This window comes from the organism of the source record quoted next, unplaced genomic scaffold (assembly GCF_019419815.1).
Source record: "Pyrus x bretschneideri cultivar Hongxiangsu unplaced genomic scaffold, Pyrus_bretschneideri_v1 Contig23, whole genome shotgun sequence".
NCBI lineage: Eukaryota > Viridiplantae > Streptophyta > Magnoliopsida > Rosales > Rosaceae > Pyrus > Pyrus x bretschneideri.
In genome coordinates, this window is record NW_025999535.1 from 1,373,259 (window position 1) to 1,388,962 (window position 15,704).

A 15,704-nucleotide genomic window follows, 5' to 3' on the forward strand; every position below is an offset into this window, starting at 1 on the left:
GTGACAATCCAATTTTAGCATAAATTCATGTCACAGGGATTCGATACAATGAACAAAGTACCAGGTGTTGACTACCTACCTAATACACTTCTCTTCTTTTATCTGGACTTAGGATTGGCAGTTTAAGATAAATTTCCATATAGGTGAAACCGGTGGAGTTAAAAAGGAGAAAAAGAAAACACAAACAAAAAAAAGAAAAAGAACGAAGGCCCCGAGCTGCCACCTCGTCAATCCGTCAGCATCGACTCTGCGTGGGGAGGAGGCAGTGAATTCTGCAGTCACTCTTATCGACCAATCCCAACTCCAGAAAAGTCTCCATCCATTAATCCAATTATTTCACAAACTCCATGAATTCATAGGTTATGTGATATACTGATACTCTGAATCCTGAGTATCCATTAATCCACCACCAAAGTCAATGAACTCTGTGCTTGCTTAACCAAAAATCCAACAAAAAGTCCCCATCTTTGTGCCCAGTTCGTCAATCTTTCCAAAGAGGTAAGCAAGAACTCTCTCCTTCCTTTGATTTTCTTAAGTTTTTGCATAGAGATCGATCGAACTAGCAATTGGGTTCTTACTTCTTAATTCTCGAAAACCATTTAGTTTAATTTGTAGTCCGAGGATGAAAGTGTTCTTGGATTTAAGGTTGTTGGGTTGGGAGCTTGTTCTTGTATTTGTAGAATTTCCCAAAAAAGTTAGTAGCTTGAGGTGCATGATAGAAAATAATTAGGACATATGTTGTTGATGGAATGGAAAATCTAGCAATTGGGTTGTTCTTATGTTACTTTTGCTGTTTTTTGATGGCTTAAATAGGATTTTGACATGATTGGGAAGCAGTTTTGAAGTTTCAACTACATTGTAAGTGCTTGTAATATTTTTTATGGCTTAAATTTGTAGGATTGACACCTTTGCTGTTTTTTTTTTTTATGTTAAATTCTTTTATTTTATTTTATTTTTATGAATTGAGATTTGAGATGTATGATAATGTTGTTATAGCCGAAGCGGCCGCAGTTGATGATTTGATGAGATGGGGTATTCACTCAGTAGATTGACACTAGAATCTGATCATTTTGATCCTGGAAATGCTGCCGTCCATGGAGTCGGTAACGGTCAAACACCCAACAAACCATTGCATAATCTAGAGCATGAAGTCGCCCAGCTCACAAAGTTGAGGTCAGCTCCCAATGTGCGGCTTACCCAAATTGGACCTAGAAGGCGGGACTTGCCCGTTTCCACGGTCAGGATGCTGGCTGGTCGAGAGGGCAATTATTCGGGAAGAGGAGGAAGGTTCTCTTCTGCAGATCGTTGCCATGTTCTAAGTAGATATTTGCCAGTCAATGGTCCTTGGTTTGTCGACCGAAGGTCTAGCCGAGCTTATGTCTCTCAGTTTTCGGCAGATGGATCCCTTTTCATTGCTGGGTTTCAGGTAACATGTCTATTGCTTGCACTCTAAACTAAATTTGCCAAATTGAGAACAGGATGACCATCCTGACATCTATTCTTTATCGAGTTCATCTGATTGTTTATTAAACCAATTGAAAAGAAAACGTAAGAGGGTTGCATTGTTTCTTCAGTTCTGAAGTACAAACTTACTTGAACTTGGAGTTATGTAAATTTCAAATGTAGTGATTGTCGATGATGCTATGGGCTTGACTTTTAGTTTTTGTTCAAATGCTCGTTGCAGGATGGTCATATCAAAATATACAATGTGGATAGAGAGTGGAAAGTCCAGAAGAACATTCATGTCCAAAGTATGCGATGGACTGTCACTGATACGTCTCTTTCCCCGGATCAACGCTATCTTGTGAGGCCCTGTATATTGTTATCTTAATTTCATGAAAAATTGGGCCCTTGGCCTTCGATTATGAAACAAGAAGTCAAGATTCATGAGATAATGATGCAAAGAAGGATGTTAAACTACTATATATACATATCAAGCACTAAATATTTGGAAATCGGAAACTATTTATAATCTCTCAAAACACCCAGAGGTCTACATATCAATGTCTCTCAATAGTTTTATCTTTATTAAATTTGGATTCTGCTATTTCAGGTTTATGCGAGAATGTCCCCTATTGTTCATATGGTTGATGTGGGATCTTCTGAAGTGGAGTCTCGTGCAAATATAACGGTATGCAAATGCGCTTTCTTATGTTTTTTGAAATTTCTAGAGGATGCATTTTCAACAATTTTCTTGTCTTCTACTTGTTACAAACACTCAGGGAAGATGCTAGTGACTTTGAATGATAAATAAATACTACAGAAATCACTCGGTCACATAACCATTTGATTGGATGATTGTCTTACATTTTGTCATCTTATTTCGGATTGGAGAAGAGGAAAATATAATGAAATAAATAGGATAATGGTGTTCTTTTTTCCAGCAGAATTATCATGTCCGAGACTAGAGAATGAAGGAAACTGGGAATTTTGGTTTTGCTTCTGCAGTAAGTTTGCTGACAGTCAGAGAATAATTTTTTGTGCAGGAGATCCACGAGGGTTTGGATTTTTCCTCTGGTGATGACGGAGGGTACTCATTTGGTATTTTCTCCATAAAATTCTCAACAGATGGACATGAACTTGTTGCTGGAAGTAGCGATGATTCCATATATGTTTATGATCTTGAAGCCAATAAGCTCTCCCTTCGGATTCCGGCGCACTCGGTATAAGAATTTCTGGACGCTTCTATGATTCTATCTTGTTTTTCTTTTATTTCGTTTATTGATTGTCAGTACTCTTTAATATTGTCGTTTTTTTTTTTTAAATTTTATTTTCTTGTCGTATTGAAGAATACTGAAGTGTAGTGTGGTGACTGCTCTTTGAATGAGAGTGGAATCTTTCAGGCTGGAAATTTGATGGTGCTTTCTTTTGCAGTCTGATGTGAACACCGTATGCTTTTCTGATGAAAGTGGCCATCTTATTTATTCTGGGAGTGATGATACTCTCTGTAAGGTAAATTTGCCGTCCCCGTGACTTCTAATTTTGAGTTTCCATTGTTCATAACTACGTCTGAGAGTGATGATACGTTAGGTAAATTTTCAGAGTCATTATTTGACTTACATGAGATGCATGCAGAAACTCATATAAGGTATAGCTTTGTGTAGGTATGGGATAGACGTTGCTTTAACACTACAAGGAAGCCAGCAGGAGTCTTGACTGGACACCTAGAAGGTATTGCATTCATTGACAGCAAGGGAGATGGTCGTTATTTCATTTCGAATGGTAAAGATCAGACCATTAAACTTTGGGACATCAGGAAAATGTCTTCTAGTCCCGCTCGGTATGTTAGCATCCTAGCTATCCATGGTGCTCTTGGAATCATATGAAGTTTATTTATATACTATTTAATCATGGTCAGTGAACACTACGATGTTAATCCCGTTATATAAACATCATAATATCATCTCTTTTCACTTCGTCATTCAAGATCAGGATAGTTTGGAAGGGCTTTGCTTGTACTTCCAGTTAATTTACTACAGTAAGAGAATAACAATCTTTCAATTTGTTCCAGCACTCCAGGGCTCAGGAGTTCTGAGTGGGATTACAGATGGATGGACTACCCACCCCAGGCAAAAGATATGAAACATCCGTCTGATCAATCAGTAGCTACGTATAGAGGACATTCAGTCTTGCGTACGCTTATTCGCTGCTACTTTTCTCCGGCATATAGGTAAGCGTTAGTAATAATCTTTTTGTTCATACATCTCTAGAGCTCTAGCATCTGCATTCACATCCTAGTTAAGTATTTTATGCTCAAACGTAATGTTCAACTGCTTTGATTAAAATTTTATCTCGGTATAAGTTTCTTACTCATTTCGCACTACTGTCGATTATTTGATACTAATGAAATATTTCATCTACGTAAAATTTGCAGCACCGGTCAGAAGTACATATACACGGGATCGCATAACTGTTGTGTGTATATATACGATTTGGTATGTGCTGTACGTTTTATTCTTTCTGCTAGAAGATTTCAGTCCGAACTTCTGGTAATCTTGATCAATCTGTGTAGGTTACCGGAGCCCAAGTTGCGACGCTTAAGTATCATAAAGCACCGGTGAGGGACTGTAGTTGGCACCCCTATTACCCGATGCTCGTAAGCTCTTCTTGGGACGGGACAGTTGCTAAATGGGAGTTCCCCGGCAGTGGAGAAGCGCCGGCCTCGTTGTATTATTAATATCGGATTCGTATTCACTAAATTCACTTGTACATAAATAAATTACCATGTACGTGGTAATTATATTGTTCGTCCAAACCATTCCTATTTGTACCTCTTGGTTTTTTTGTTTGATTACTTCTGTGTGCTACTAGAATTTCGAACTCGAGATGCATGGGGAAAACTTAAACACCTTATCTATTAGGATATTTAACCACATGTAATCTCGGGAAAGTCAAAGTTTACAAAACCAGCGTGGAGGGTAAAATGAACAACAACAAAGTTTTTTCCACTAAATGGGGTTGGCTGCGTGAATCCTAGAGCGTCAAGTCTTTCATTAGGTTCTAATACTTTATGTATTTTTTTAAAGTCTTTTTATGTCTTTCTCAACCCCTTGTGCTCTGAGTCTCTGTCACATAGTCGCATTTTCTAAACGAAGCATATGTAGTTTTTCGTTTCACACTTCCAAACCACATTAATCAATTTTCTTTCATCTTATCTTCAATTGGAGCCACTCCTACACGAGAAAAAAAAAAAACAAACAGAAAATAAAATCTAAGTAATTTCATTGTGAAAGACAAAAATCGATGTCAAAAGTAAAAGGTCCGGTTCTCATCCATGAGAATCAAACTCACATAAACCATCCTTGCAGACATAAAAGAAAGAGGAAAGGCAAACAAAGAGGGCTCCTAATCTGCATTAAGTTTGTAATATAAATAATAATTAGTGGGGCATAAATATTGTGAGGTGACATAAAACAAAGAGGGCCCCTACTTTGGTGAATGAAAGCAAACAATGCAATTTAATATTTCCTAATTGGGAAAGAAGCGTAATTATGCAGCACAACCCTTCCGTACAATAATTAGCAAATGCTAAATATTCAACATTTATGCCCCACTTTCTGCAAATATGAATTATTATTTCTTTATCCCCCTAATTCCCTCCCAAAATAAAAAGCAAAAATAATTAATGGCACATTCTTGTTGCACAAGCGTCACAGAATCCAATTCCCAAACCAAGAGCATGTTTTTCTCTTCTCACAAATTTAAGGATTTTGATGTTAGTGAAATTTAACGGTAACGGTATTTCAAATCAATTATATATTTTTAGGAGAATTTTTTTAACAACCCTCTACATTATGATTAATCCAAACTCATTTGTGTTGATGTGATAACTTCTTAGTGACTTGTTCTACATGTTCAACCATGTTACACCCCATCCAAAGTTTCTCTTCATTTTTATATAGAAACTTCAAAATATGTGTCAATGCGTGATTGATCTATAATATCCCCATTGAACTTCTCACGTACAGAGAACAGAAAAATTAGGTTGAGTTTGAACTACAGTGTGGGAAAAGAGGTGGTAACATATTGAAGGAAAATGGGTTGAAAGCTTTTGGCAGCAAACCAAAACTCTAGAAACCAAGAAGAAGAGACAACAAATGAGTCAAATGGGTTTTCTTTTTCTTTTAGTTAAAGTGTCATACATTGTTGTAGCTTGTGTTGACTGCTAGCTTTCTTCTCCTTTCATGTGCTCTCTCTCTCTCTCTGTACTTTTGGTTTATCCAACTCCCACCTAATCCTAGCTACCTTCACATGTCCTCTCCCATGGCTTACATAAGATTATGTAGCTTTCAAGAGGAACAAGACACCACCTATGGATTCTTTAGGTTGACAAAAACATGACCTTAGTTGAACATTTAGTTGTATCAGCGATCTAACACAACCTTATTCTTCCCTTGCAAAGAGACTGTTTCTATGACTGGAAGCCCTGAACTTCCAATCACAGAGAAGCAACTTTTTCGTTGCGCAAAGTATAATATTGTTATATGATGGAGTGAAATAAAGCTGATTCCAAAAGTGTGAAATAATGTGAGGCTATTGAAGCAAGTGCATGATGGATACCGTTGCTTCACATTTCTCTCAAATAGCTATGTAGCTGCCTCCAATCATGAATAGTGCTTTTTGTTCAGAAGCCCGTGCATTGCAAAAGCTGAAAAGCAGAAGCACCTCCCACAAAGTGCTTCTGTGCTTCTCTATCTTCTTCCATCAGAAATAAAGCAACTGAAGAGAAGGCTGCTCATCAAAACAATCATAACTCAAAAAGTTTTTGTCACATCTCCATGTTTGTCAAAACAAAATATAACTCGACAATTTCTTAATATGACCGTCACACCTCCTCATTAAGATAGGTAGGGCTTTGTGGTCAAGGTTGGGACATGAGGTTTGTATAATACACCCAATTTCACACCCCTTCTATCTCTCAACTCCATTTTTGGTTCTCATCAAAATTTTCATTTAGCAGATCGTCAATAGGGGTGGGCTTGGAAAATTGAAAAAACTGGACCGGAACAAAAAAAAAAAAAAAAGGAAGAAGAACCGATTAAAAACAAATTAAAACTAAAAACAAGACTGAAAATTATTGGTCCGATTTTGGTTTTGGTGGTTCAAAAACAAGACCGAATGAATATAAATTAATATTTTTTATTTATTTATGTTGGATATTCATTTTTCAAACTTGATTCCAAGTTGGCTGTTGGTCAAATTTCAATCCAAGATTAAGTAAACCTAACTTTAAACCCAAATATGTTGAAAGCCTTATTCCCTAAAATTTTTTCCTTCATTTTCTCTCCAATTTCTAGGTCAAAAAGTTAAAGAAAAAAAAAATGAAAAAAACCAAAATCCAACCTAAAATCAAACCAAACTGAATTACAAATTCCAAAATCATATCGAACTAAATCGATAGTAATTTTGATTCGATTTTTGATTTTGACGAAAATCAAACCGAATGAAACCAAACTCACTCATAATCATCAATTCAAAAGATAATAATAATGCAGAACATAAATGAATCAATAGCAGATGAAGATTTGCTCTAACAACACACGGTCTCTACTTCATTACCGAAAAACTTCAGTTTAGATACGACAATTATTAATTATAAAAGGAAAGATGTACATATTAGTCACACCAACAAACATTCCATGTCCTTGCCAAAAATTTCTTCATATTTAATAATAAAATAGTCGAGCATGAATTTCCCCAACATTTTTACACTATTTCTGACTATCCACAATCTTTTCTTATTCATAATTTCACCCCCCCAAAATAAATAAATGAATCTAAAATATCCCCCACCCCACAAAACACAACAAAATATTAATCAAAATATAATTCTCCTTTTTAAAGAAAAATAAACAAAATTAAACCCCATCGGAATTTCCTACTTTACCCCCTCCAGTCGTTACACTGCGCCGTCGGCCTAGCCTTCTGCTTCCCGGCCTTCAGCGGGCACGGCGTCTGTACGGGCGGGACCATGCAATTATACTGCAGACACACCGAGCTGCTAACCGGAATTTCAGCCGTCGGATTGATCTGGATCCCCGTCAGAAAATTGTGCTGTAAATACAATACCTGTATATTCGCCGCCAATAGCCGGTCCACGAAGCTACCCGGAACCTGACCCGTGAACCGGTTGTTATTCAAGTAGAGACTCTGTACGGTCGAAAACAACGGCGAGATTTCACCGGATAGTCGGTTGTAGCTGAGATCGACGTTGGCGATTGAAACTTGACCCTCCGGTGTGATCCGACCCGAAAACAAGTTTCGCTGCAATTGGAGGTTTGTGATTGGGAAGGTGAAGATCCGACCCGGGATTGTGCCCGTGAACTGGTTCATGCTGAGGTCGAGGTAGTTGAGCTGGTCGAGCCGGTTCAGGAGGCGGTCGACCGGACCGGAGAGCCGGTTCCAGGAGAGAGAGAGGTATTGGAGAGAGGGAGGGAGGGAGTTGGGAGTGAGCGAACCGGACAGGTCGTTGTGCTTTAAGTCGAGTCGGGACAGGGTTTGGGAGGTGAAGGGAGGGACCGAACCGGAAAGGCGGTTGTGGCAGAGGATGAGGTTGGAGAGCTCCGGAAGGGCTGCGACGGAGCTGGGGATTGCTCCGGCGAATTGGTTGTAGCTTAGGTCGAGTGTTCTGAGGTTGCGGAGCTGGCCGAGACTCGGCGGAATCTGACCGGAGATGAAGTTGCGGCTGACTGCGAGGAACCGGAGGCTCTTGAGCTGGGATATCGACTGGGGCAGGGTGCCGAAGATCCGACCCGGAACGATTGATAGCTCAGCGAGGGCGGAGAGCTTGCCGATTGCTGGGTCGAGCCGACCCGTCAGACCCGGCGCACCGGCTCTTGGGTCGCCGAGATTGAGGGAAATAACCTTGTCGGAGTCGCAGTAAACGCCGGCGAAGTTGCAGGGGTCGGAGGTGAAGTCCCAGGAGGCGAAATACTTTGATCCCGGCATGTCTTCCAGCGACTTCCGAATCGACTGCAGAGCCAAGAAATCAACCGGGTTGAGAATGGCGACGGCGATTGGAATCGGAATGGGGTTCCATTGAATCAAACAGAGGAAGAACACTGTGCACACAAACCCATTACTCCTCTGCTTTTCCGCCATTGGAAGCGAGCTCTGAGACTGTGAGTGACAGAAATGGACCTGGCGATATGGGTTTTATAGCGGGGACAAAGAAAGTGCTTTTAATGGGGGAAATAAAGCACTTTTCCGTAAGAGAAGCTACAGATTTCTCGTGGGAAATGGGAAATCACAGAGCGGTGATAACTTTAATGGTGGGAAATATTAAGCATCCAGAAAAAAAAAAAAGATGGTGGCTTGGAGAAGAAGGCAATCGATCGAATCTTGTATTCTAATTCTACTCGAGCTCAGATTTTCTCGAAAGATTTCTGCTTTTTAATTTCTAAATTTTTCTGAATATATTTGGCTTCTCAGAGAAGACGCAATCACTCACTCAGCTGCTATACGGTAAACAGAGCCACTGAGGAGGCTGAGCTCTTCGATTTTTAATTTTTACTTTTATTTTATTTTATTTTTATTATTATTAAAATGTTACTGTTTTTGTTTCTTTACTGGGAGTTGGGTTCGGGGTTAAACGGTTGTCCGAGCCTACGTGGCGGGTGGGGCCTCAGGTTCGGGATCCAGGTTGGCGAACTAAGAGGGCGGGGATCATGTGAGCTTGCGGTTTGACGTGAGACTTTTGATCTGACGTGGAACTTAGGGAGGTGGGTATTTCCGTATTTGCCAGCTGGGTTTGGTTTTCTTCTTGCAAGAAAAGGAAGAGGATTATCGTCAGATCTTTTTTTTGAGGATTTTGAGAATCTTATGCTCGTGATTCTTCATCGTATATCGTGCAATTAGAAATTATTTTAAAATTTTAAATTAAATATAAATAGTACCTAACTAAAATTGTCTGCATAATGTATAATGAACAGTCACGATCACAGGATCCCTAAGACCTCAAGAAAGAATCCGGCAAGGATTTCCACAAGAAAAGGCTACTACTTGTCGTTTTTATGAGGACTCGGTTTCCTACTCACAAGGGAGAATATTGTAATTTAATTTGGGGGTAGTTTCTCTCGTACTCGTAGTATTTAGTTATTTACTAACTTAGAATTGGATAGAATTCGAAATTGTTTTTATTTTTAAGTTATTTTGATTCATGATTTTACATTGCAATCAATAATCCAATACTGGAAAAATGATGAATTGTCATTTTGTTGATGATGAATCTCATATTGATGGGAGAATGGATCTTGCAAGTAGTTGAGCTGTTCCTCATATTGCCAATTGGTTTTATGGTATAATTTCAAATTTGTTCTTATTATTAGAGCTTGTTGTCTCATGCGTGAAGCCCAACGGCCACTCATACTTCACGTCACCTGATTTGTACTTTCCACGTGCCATGCTTGAAAATTCGCCACATGTAAGGTCGCGTGTTGAGAATGAATTTTACATTGATGGAAGAAAGGATCTTCCAACCTTGCATATGCTTATAAATAGTTGGTCTACTCCTCATACTGTCAATTAGTATTATGGTGAAACCTTAACTTTTTCATATTGCACGCCTATTCTCAAATAAGTAAACATGTCACTAGAAACAACCTGATCATGAACTTCACAATTAAACTACTAAAAATTTGATCCTAAAATATGATTGAGGTCTTCTTCTTTTTTTTCACTTGGAGAAATGTTTTGGGAAGGAAAAACTATCACTAATACAAACTCAGATTTGATTTGGGATTTTGGAGCTACATAAAAGCTCACAAAAGCTCAAAATCCCACAATAACAAGAGTTTATTGTGGTCTCTAAGTATGTGCAAGTATGATGGTAAGAGATGGTATGGGTAACTTTTACTTTCCATAATTTTTTTCTGTTAACTTTTCTATTTATGTAGGCTGCCAAATGTTCTTCAAAACCTTCAATTCTTAGCTAATTTGTTACGAGTTTATTTCTACACTACACCCACTATTTTTAATTAATTAATATCCTACCAAAATCTTTTATGAAGTTGCATAATTGCATTCACCTCTCAATTCCACTGCACAAAGAAATTATGACAATAAATTAAAAATCCCAATGACATTCTTCAAACTTCCTCTCCTTTTCGTTGGATGTTGGGAGTCTTGGAGCCAAAGAAAGATGGTATTCTCAGGGAATGAGATCTATTTCGGATTTCTGTGTTTGAAGTCTTCGGATCTAGAGATAGGAACCGTACAAAAGAAAGAAAGAGAGAGAGAGAAAATGATCCGGACCTTTCAAGTTTTTGGATTTTGTGAAGTGAGTCAATAGATGGGCTGATGGAGGCCGTAAGATTGAAATTGAGCGATTCGGATCTCTCATTCAGTCAACAAGCTCTGAACATTGAAATCCGAAGTGAATATTAATCCGTACACTTAGTCCATAACAAAACAAACCAGTTTCACTGAATTGGAGAGTCAAAGGAACTGGTAAAACAAAAGTTACTAACTTGTTCTTCACTCCTCCGTCCCTTGGTCCTTTCTTGGTTTCAGAAGCTGCCTGGCTGGAGTCAAAAAGTTTACCAAGAAAAGCCACTCTACAATGCAACGCCACCAAAAGGGTGTCAAATAAGTAAAAAAAAAAAAAAAAAAAAAAACTAGGTAATTGCTTTAAATCAAGTTTTAAAAGACAATAGGCGCTACTTAGATGGTGGGCTAGGGTCTAGCGCCTAGGCAGCTAGGCGGGCGCCTCTGCGGACTAGGCGGATTTAAGTAAATTTATTTTATTTTGTGTAAATAAGTGTCTGTTTATACTTAAAATATATATAATTTCATCATAAACTATAAAATAAAATAACATATATATTATGAAGTATTGGAACATAATGAAAACATGGGGAGCAAACATGTAATGTATGTTTATTTAAGTATTCAATAAGTCTCTTACAATTTATTGGAAACAATAAAATACAAAGGGAAAGTTATCTATTTTCTATCTAAGTGAGTTGCAATTTAGGCAGGTGTCTAGGCAGGTCGGGGCGGGTGCTTAGGTGGTCTAGGCAAGCGCCTCAGCAGGTCTAGGAGCCCTTTCTTAATTTTCAAACGTCTAAGCATTAATCGGGGTGGGGCCTAGGCGGTGCTAGATGGGGATTTTTAGAACAATGCTTTAAATTATGGGAAAGGATTCTCGCGGGATCCTTTTCCTAGGGATCCAATGATCGTGACCGTTCATCTTACATCGTGCGGTCAGAAATCATTTCAAAATTTAAAATTCAAAAAATTAAGTATAAATAGTATCTAACAAAAACTGACCGCATGATGTACGATGAACGATTACGGGATTCCTAGAATCCCTAGGACAAGAATCTGGCAAGGATCCTTTTCCTTAAATTATTACAAGACATGGTATATATATCAAAACAAATTATACCAAAATATTAAAAAGCTCGACCCTTTGTGTAAAAAAGTTGTCAATTCTTTGCACACAAAATCACATTTTTAACACATGCACATAAATTTGCCTAGTATTATAGAGGTTCTTCACGCATTGATGAAGTTTCCTAATGGATAGATTTGTTTTGATTGTGAAAATAATAATTATAAATGTGTCAGACTATGATTTGTAGTGAGTCGGAAACAATCAATATTCACCAAAATATAAGCAAGTACTGTATATATATATATATATATATATATATATATATATATATATATATATATATATTAGGCAAATACTGTATATATATATACACACACACACAGTATCAATGCAGGAAGTATGATTCTCTTCCTCCAAATTCCTTCCCCTCTTCCCTCATTTTCCACTTTGTCTTTCTCTCTTTATAAAGAAATTAACACAAAATATTAACGTGACTTAATTCTGACTGTTTAAATTGGAGGAAAGGAAAGGAAAAGAGAATTTGGAGGGGAAAGAGCCGTACTCTCAATGCATATGGCATTGTTATCTGGAAGAATGAATTTGGCAGGTAATATTGAGCAGGAAGCAAGAAAGCAAAGCCTGCAACCCCATCTGGCATAAGCAATGACGCCCCACAGATGATCATGGCACAACCACCCCAACAACTAAAACACCCCCACATTCCCTCTCTTGGTTTTTGGACATGGCACACTTGCCACACTTGATATAGTCCAGACTGTTAAAGCTTGCAATCTTTTTGCCTCCACATTTATTTAACTTCCGTCACATGTCCTTTTCATCCAGCTACTCCACCTTCCACACAAAATGAGCTTCCTCCTTCGACTACTGGGGCGAGGAGTGAGTGAGAAGAGAATATATCCTACCACCAGAGATAGAGGAATAGGAGGCGAGGTGTGCGTGAGAAGAGAATCTGTCCTACAACCGGAGATGTATCTTGTAATTTGTGAGTGTTGTAAGCAGAAGACAGTTTATGCCTCGCTTAGAACATATTTTATCGTATTTATGCAAGTTAATTTGCCATATAACCGAGCATACATCTAGTCATTGGTGAGTCCTCAAAACACGAGGATTATCCGTGATGACAAGTTATTTTTTTGTGTGAGGCAAGTTAATCTATCATACAATCGAAGATATATCTAGTCGCTAATGAGTGGTAAGCACAAGAGGACTTTCCCCCAAATGTCAACATTTTTTTTCGTGTGAGAAGTTGTCGACTGCGATGTATGTGCGGTTTCTAGAGCAAGGAGAGACAAATACTAACAATGATCAAAACAACTTTCCAAAAAAGCACTTATTGTGGTTCTTAATCTTATGATCCAACAGGCCCAAAAAATAGGGGGCTGTGGGGGAGCAATTTAAGCAAATTGGATCATATGGGCTTTGCCAACCCTAACTCAAGTTCAATGATAAAAGCTTCCTCGCTGACAAATTAACAAGATAAATAATCAGTTGGATGAAGGGTTTAGGGAAATAGAGCCTTACATTACACACCTCCAAGAAAGTTATTAAGCTACTACATCGTTACACGAAGATGCAGGTGGAATATAGGAAAATTTCACTACATCAGAGTAAAATCGAACTCGCTAAAGGACTTCGGAAACTCTGATATCCATATTTCTTGACAAATTATATAGCAGTCGTAGCATTTATTCCATCATCGGAATTGACCCGCCAGCAGCCACGATCTGTTGCTCCAACTATAAACCAAAGGGACAAAGTCAATGAATGGATGAGATATAGGCAGCGAAGCTAATGTCAAATCCAAACTGAGATTGTCCGTGGCAGCAGTTCAAGGATACTTTCGAGGATAGTAAGGGATGAACATGTCAAAGAGTAGAACATAAGTTATCGCCCGAGCTCACAAGCATGGAATACACCGAGGAATTCCTTTAGATAATAAAAAAGCATCGCGGAAAATGCAAGCTACCTTAAGTAACATTTTCACGTACTTACCCTAAATAAATTTTCAAGCTTGTTCTTCAGTGCAGTGCTCTCTTGCTGCAGTTGTTGCAAACATCTCAAACACCTACACAAAACATTATTGAGTTGCATTTACATGCAAATGCCATGCTACAAACCCTTTCTTCATCGCAAGGGTTGAGTTCAAACACAAATGAAATACAAGTCCAACACAAGATACCAAAATTTCAAATTCTAGTCCGAAAAGTGATTGTAGCGTTAATGAAAGGAGGAGCATACGCATTGACAAATTTCCAATTGATGGTATCTCTTCTCAAGAAACAAGTGGGCTATGCAAAATTGTGCTCAAAACAGCTAGAGACTCAAGCTAGAATAAATCCATCTCGCGATTTAGGGTGCAAATTTGTGTCAAGGCCCTAAACTGAGACACCACTTTTTGAAGTAATAAGTGGCTAAATTCTGAAGATTTTATTCAGAGAAAACACATTGAGAAAATCACCATGAAGCAAAAACACTTACCCTTCAAGGTTCTGAGCCTCACAAAAATTTCTGAAGTTGATGCATACATTTTTAAGTCTGAATGCACCTATCCTGCAAACCAACGGAATCAATGTCCAATTAAAAAACTTCAAAAAACAACAAAAGTACAATTTTTTTGCAATAGCTGACATTGGTGCTCTAAGTTTCAATTAACAAGCAGACCAGTTCTCAGATTTTCAAAGCACTATCGTTTGAGGCAAGCGAGGAATTCGAGTTGAAAGAGAAGAGACTTTCAAATAATAAGGAAAAAGAGCTTGGAATTACCAGGCACTGCTACCCTTGAATTGATGGACATAGGCATCTACCTGTTTGAAATTTACAACGTTCTGTTCTCTACGAAAAATAAACGAAACCCAAATTAACATTGTTTTCGCACAGCTACCACCAAACAAAATTTGTCCGAAAGTGAAGCAAATCAAAGAATATCACTCAAGGTTAAGACAAAAGAAGAACTCACAGAGCCCTGGCCATATTGTTGAAAAGCTTCTCGGAATCTTGAAAGAAAAGAGAAACAACTTCAACTACAAAATCCGGGCTGTTTTCATCCTGCAGCTTCTTTAGTTGTGCAAACTGATCGTCCAAGAATCCCTTTTCACCACAACCAGAAACCCCACAATCAAAGTTTACTTCAACGGCACAGCAGTTTTGAACCACAAATGGAAGTATTTTAGGGAAATTACGTCTGACTATCCAGTAATTTCTATAAACATTTCACCCTTTTAATCTGAAAGTTCCTAACTTTACACGCGAACTAATCATATACACCAAAAATTAAGTTGCTTTTGGTGAAATTAACAATACCCATAAAAAATTTCCACTGAAAACAAACAGTTAGCCGGCAGAGAACCCAGAAAACATTCTACGGAAACAAACAGATACCAGCGGAGAAACCCCAGAAAATTTTCCATGGAAACAAACAGATGTCAGCAGAGAAACCCCAAAAAACTTTCCATAGAAACAAACAGAGGTCAGCAGAGAAAACCCAGTAGAGATTAACTAAAACATCAAAGAAGAAAGGGAAAAAAAATCAGAAACCTCTCGGCGCAGATACTGAGTGTAGTCAAACCACTGATTCCTCCACTGAGCCACGGCGTCCATGGTAGCCTTCTCGCTCACTTCCTAGAAGCACAGCGGCGAGTTTTTGACTCCGCGCTCGACTCGGGAGCAGTAATGCGGAATGGAGCAGATCTTATATAATTTGTGTTGGAGAAAAAACGGGTTATAAATGTGTGGAAATTGAAATGGAAAGGCTCTTTCTTTTTCTTGAAAGTGAACGTTTCAAAGGAAAACGTCTTTAGCGACAAAATACTGAGTGACTGACAGATTGACAGACGTTGCCAGGGAGGGA

The 15,704-nt window shown here is 38.4% G+C and overlaps 3 protein-coding genes across 8 annotated transcripts; 1 reads left to right on the top strand and 2 right to left on the bottom strand.

Annotated features, from left to right (window-relative positions):
* Positions 1-57: 57 nt before the first annotated feature.
* On the top strand, positions 58-4,258 carry LOC103967419 (LEC14B homolog). Of its 5 annotated transcripts, none has more exons than XM_048585885.1 (11): positions 58-498; positions 814-858; positions 997-1,426; positions 1,661-1,804; positions 2,054-2,131; positions 2,487-2,663; positions 2,875-2,952; positions 3,105-3,280; positions 3,512-3,670; positions 3,878-3,935; positions 4,013-4,258. In XM_048585885.1, the coding sequence occupies exons 3-11, from the start codon at positions 1,028-1,030 to the stop codon at positions 4,175-4,177; spliced, it is 1,434 nt and encodes a 477-aa protein (XP_048441842.1). In that variant the 5' UTR covers positions 58-498; positions 814-858; positions 997-1,027; the 3' UTR covers positions 4,178-4,258. The 5 variants fall into 5 exon arrangements, with proteins under 5 accessions (XP_048441842.1, XP_048441841.1, XP_048441840.1 ...); XM_048585883.1 differs by having other exon boundaries at positions 66-498; positions 3,875-3,935; XM_048585886.1 differs by having other exon boundaries at positions 69-498; positions 1,685-1,804; positions 3,875-3,935.
* A 2,766-nt stretch (positions 4,259-7,024) lies between these two features.
* On the bottom strand, positions 7,025-9,005 carry LOC125477950 (LRR receptor-like serine/threonine-protein kinase ER1). The gene has a single exon (XM_048585487.1). It carries the CDS (start codon positions 8,599-8,601, stop codon positions 7,384-7,386), a length of 1,218 nt encoding a protein of 405 aa, XP_048441444.1. The 5' UTR covers positions 8,602-9,005; the 3' UTR covers positions 7,025-7,383.
* A 4,295-nt stretch (positions 9,006-13,300) lies between these two features.
* On the bottom strand, positions 13,301-15,544 carry LOC125477941 (histidine-containing phosphotransfer protein 1-like). Of its 2 annotated transcripts, none has more exons than XM_048585462.1 (6): positions 15,392-15,544; positions 14,814-14,944; positions 14,621-14,689; positions 14,336-14,407; positions 13,850-13,922; positions 13,301-13,593 (listed from the first exon to the last, which is right to left on the bottom strand). In XM_048585462.1, exons 1-6 carry the CDS (start codon positions 15,452-15,454, stop codon positions 13,543-13,545), a joined length of 459 nt encoding a protein of 152 aa, XP_048441419.1. In that variant the 5' UTR covers positions 15,455-15,544; the 3' UTR covers positions 13,301-13,542. The 2 variants fall into 2 exon arrangements, with proteins under 2 accessions (XP_048441419.1, XP_048441420.1); XM_048585463.1 differs by having other exon boundaries at positions 13,552-13,694.
* Between the last annotated feature and the right edge of the window lie 160 nt (positions 15,545-15,704).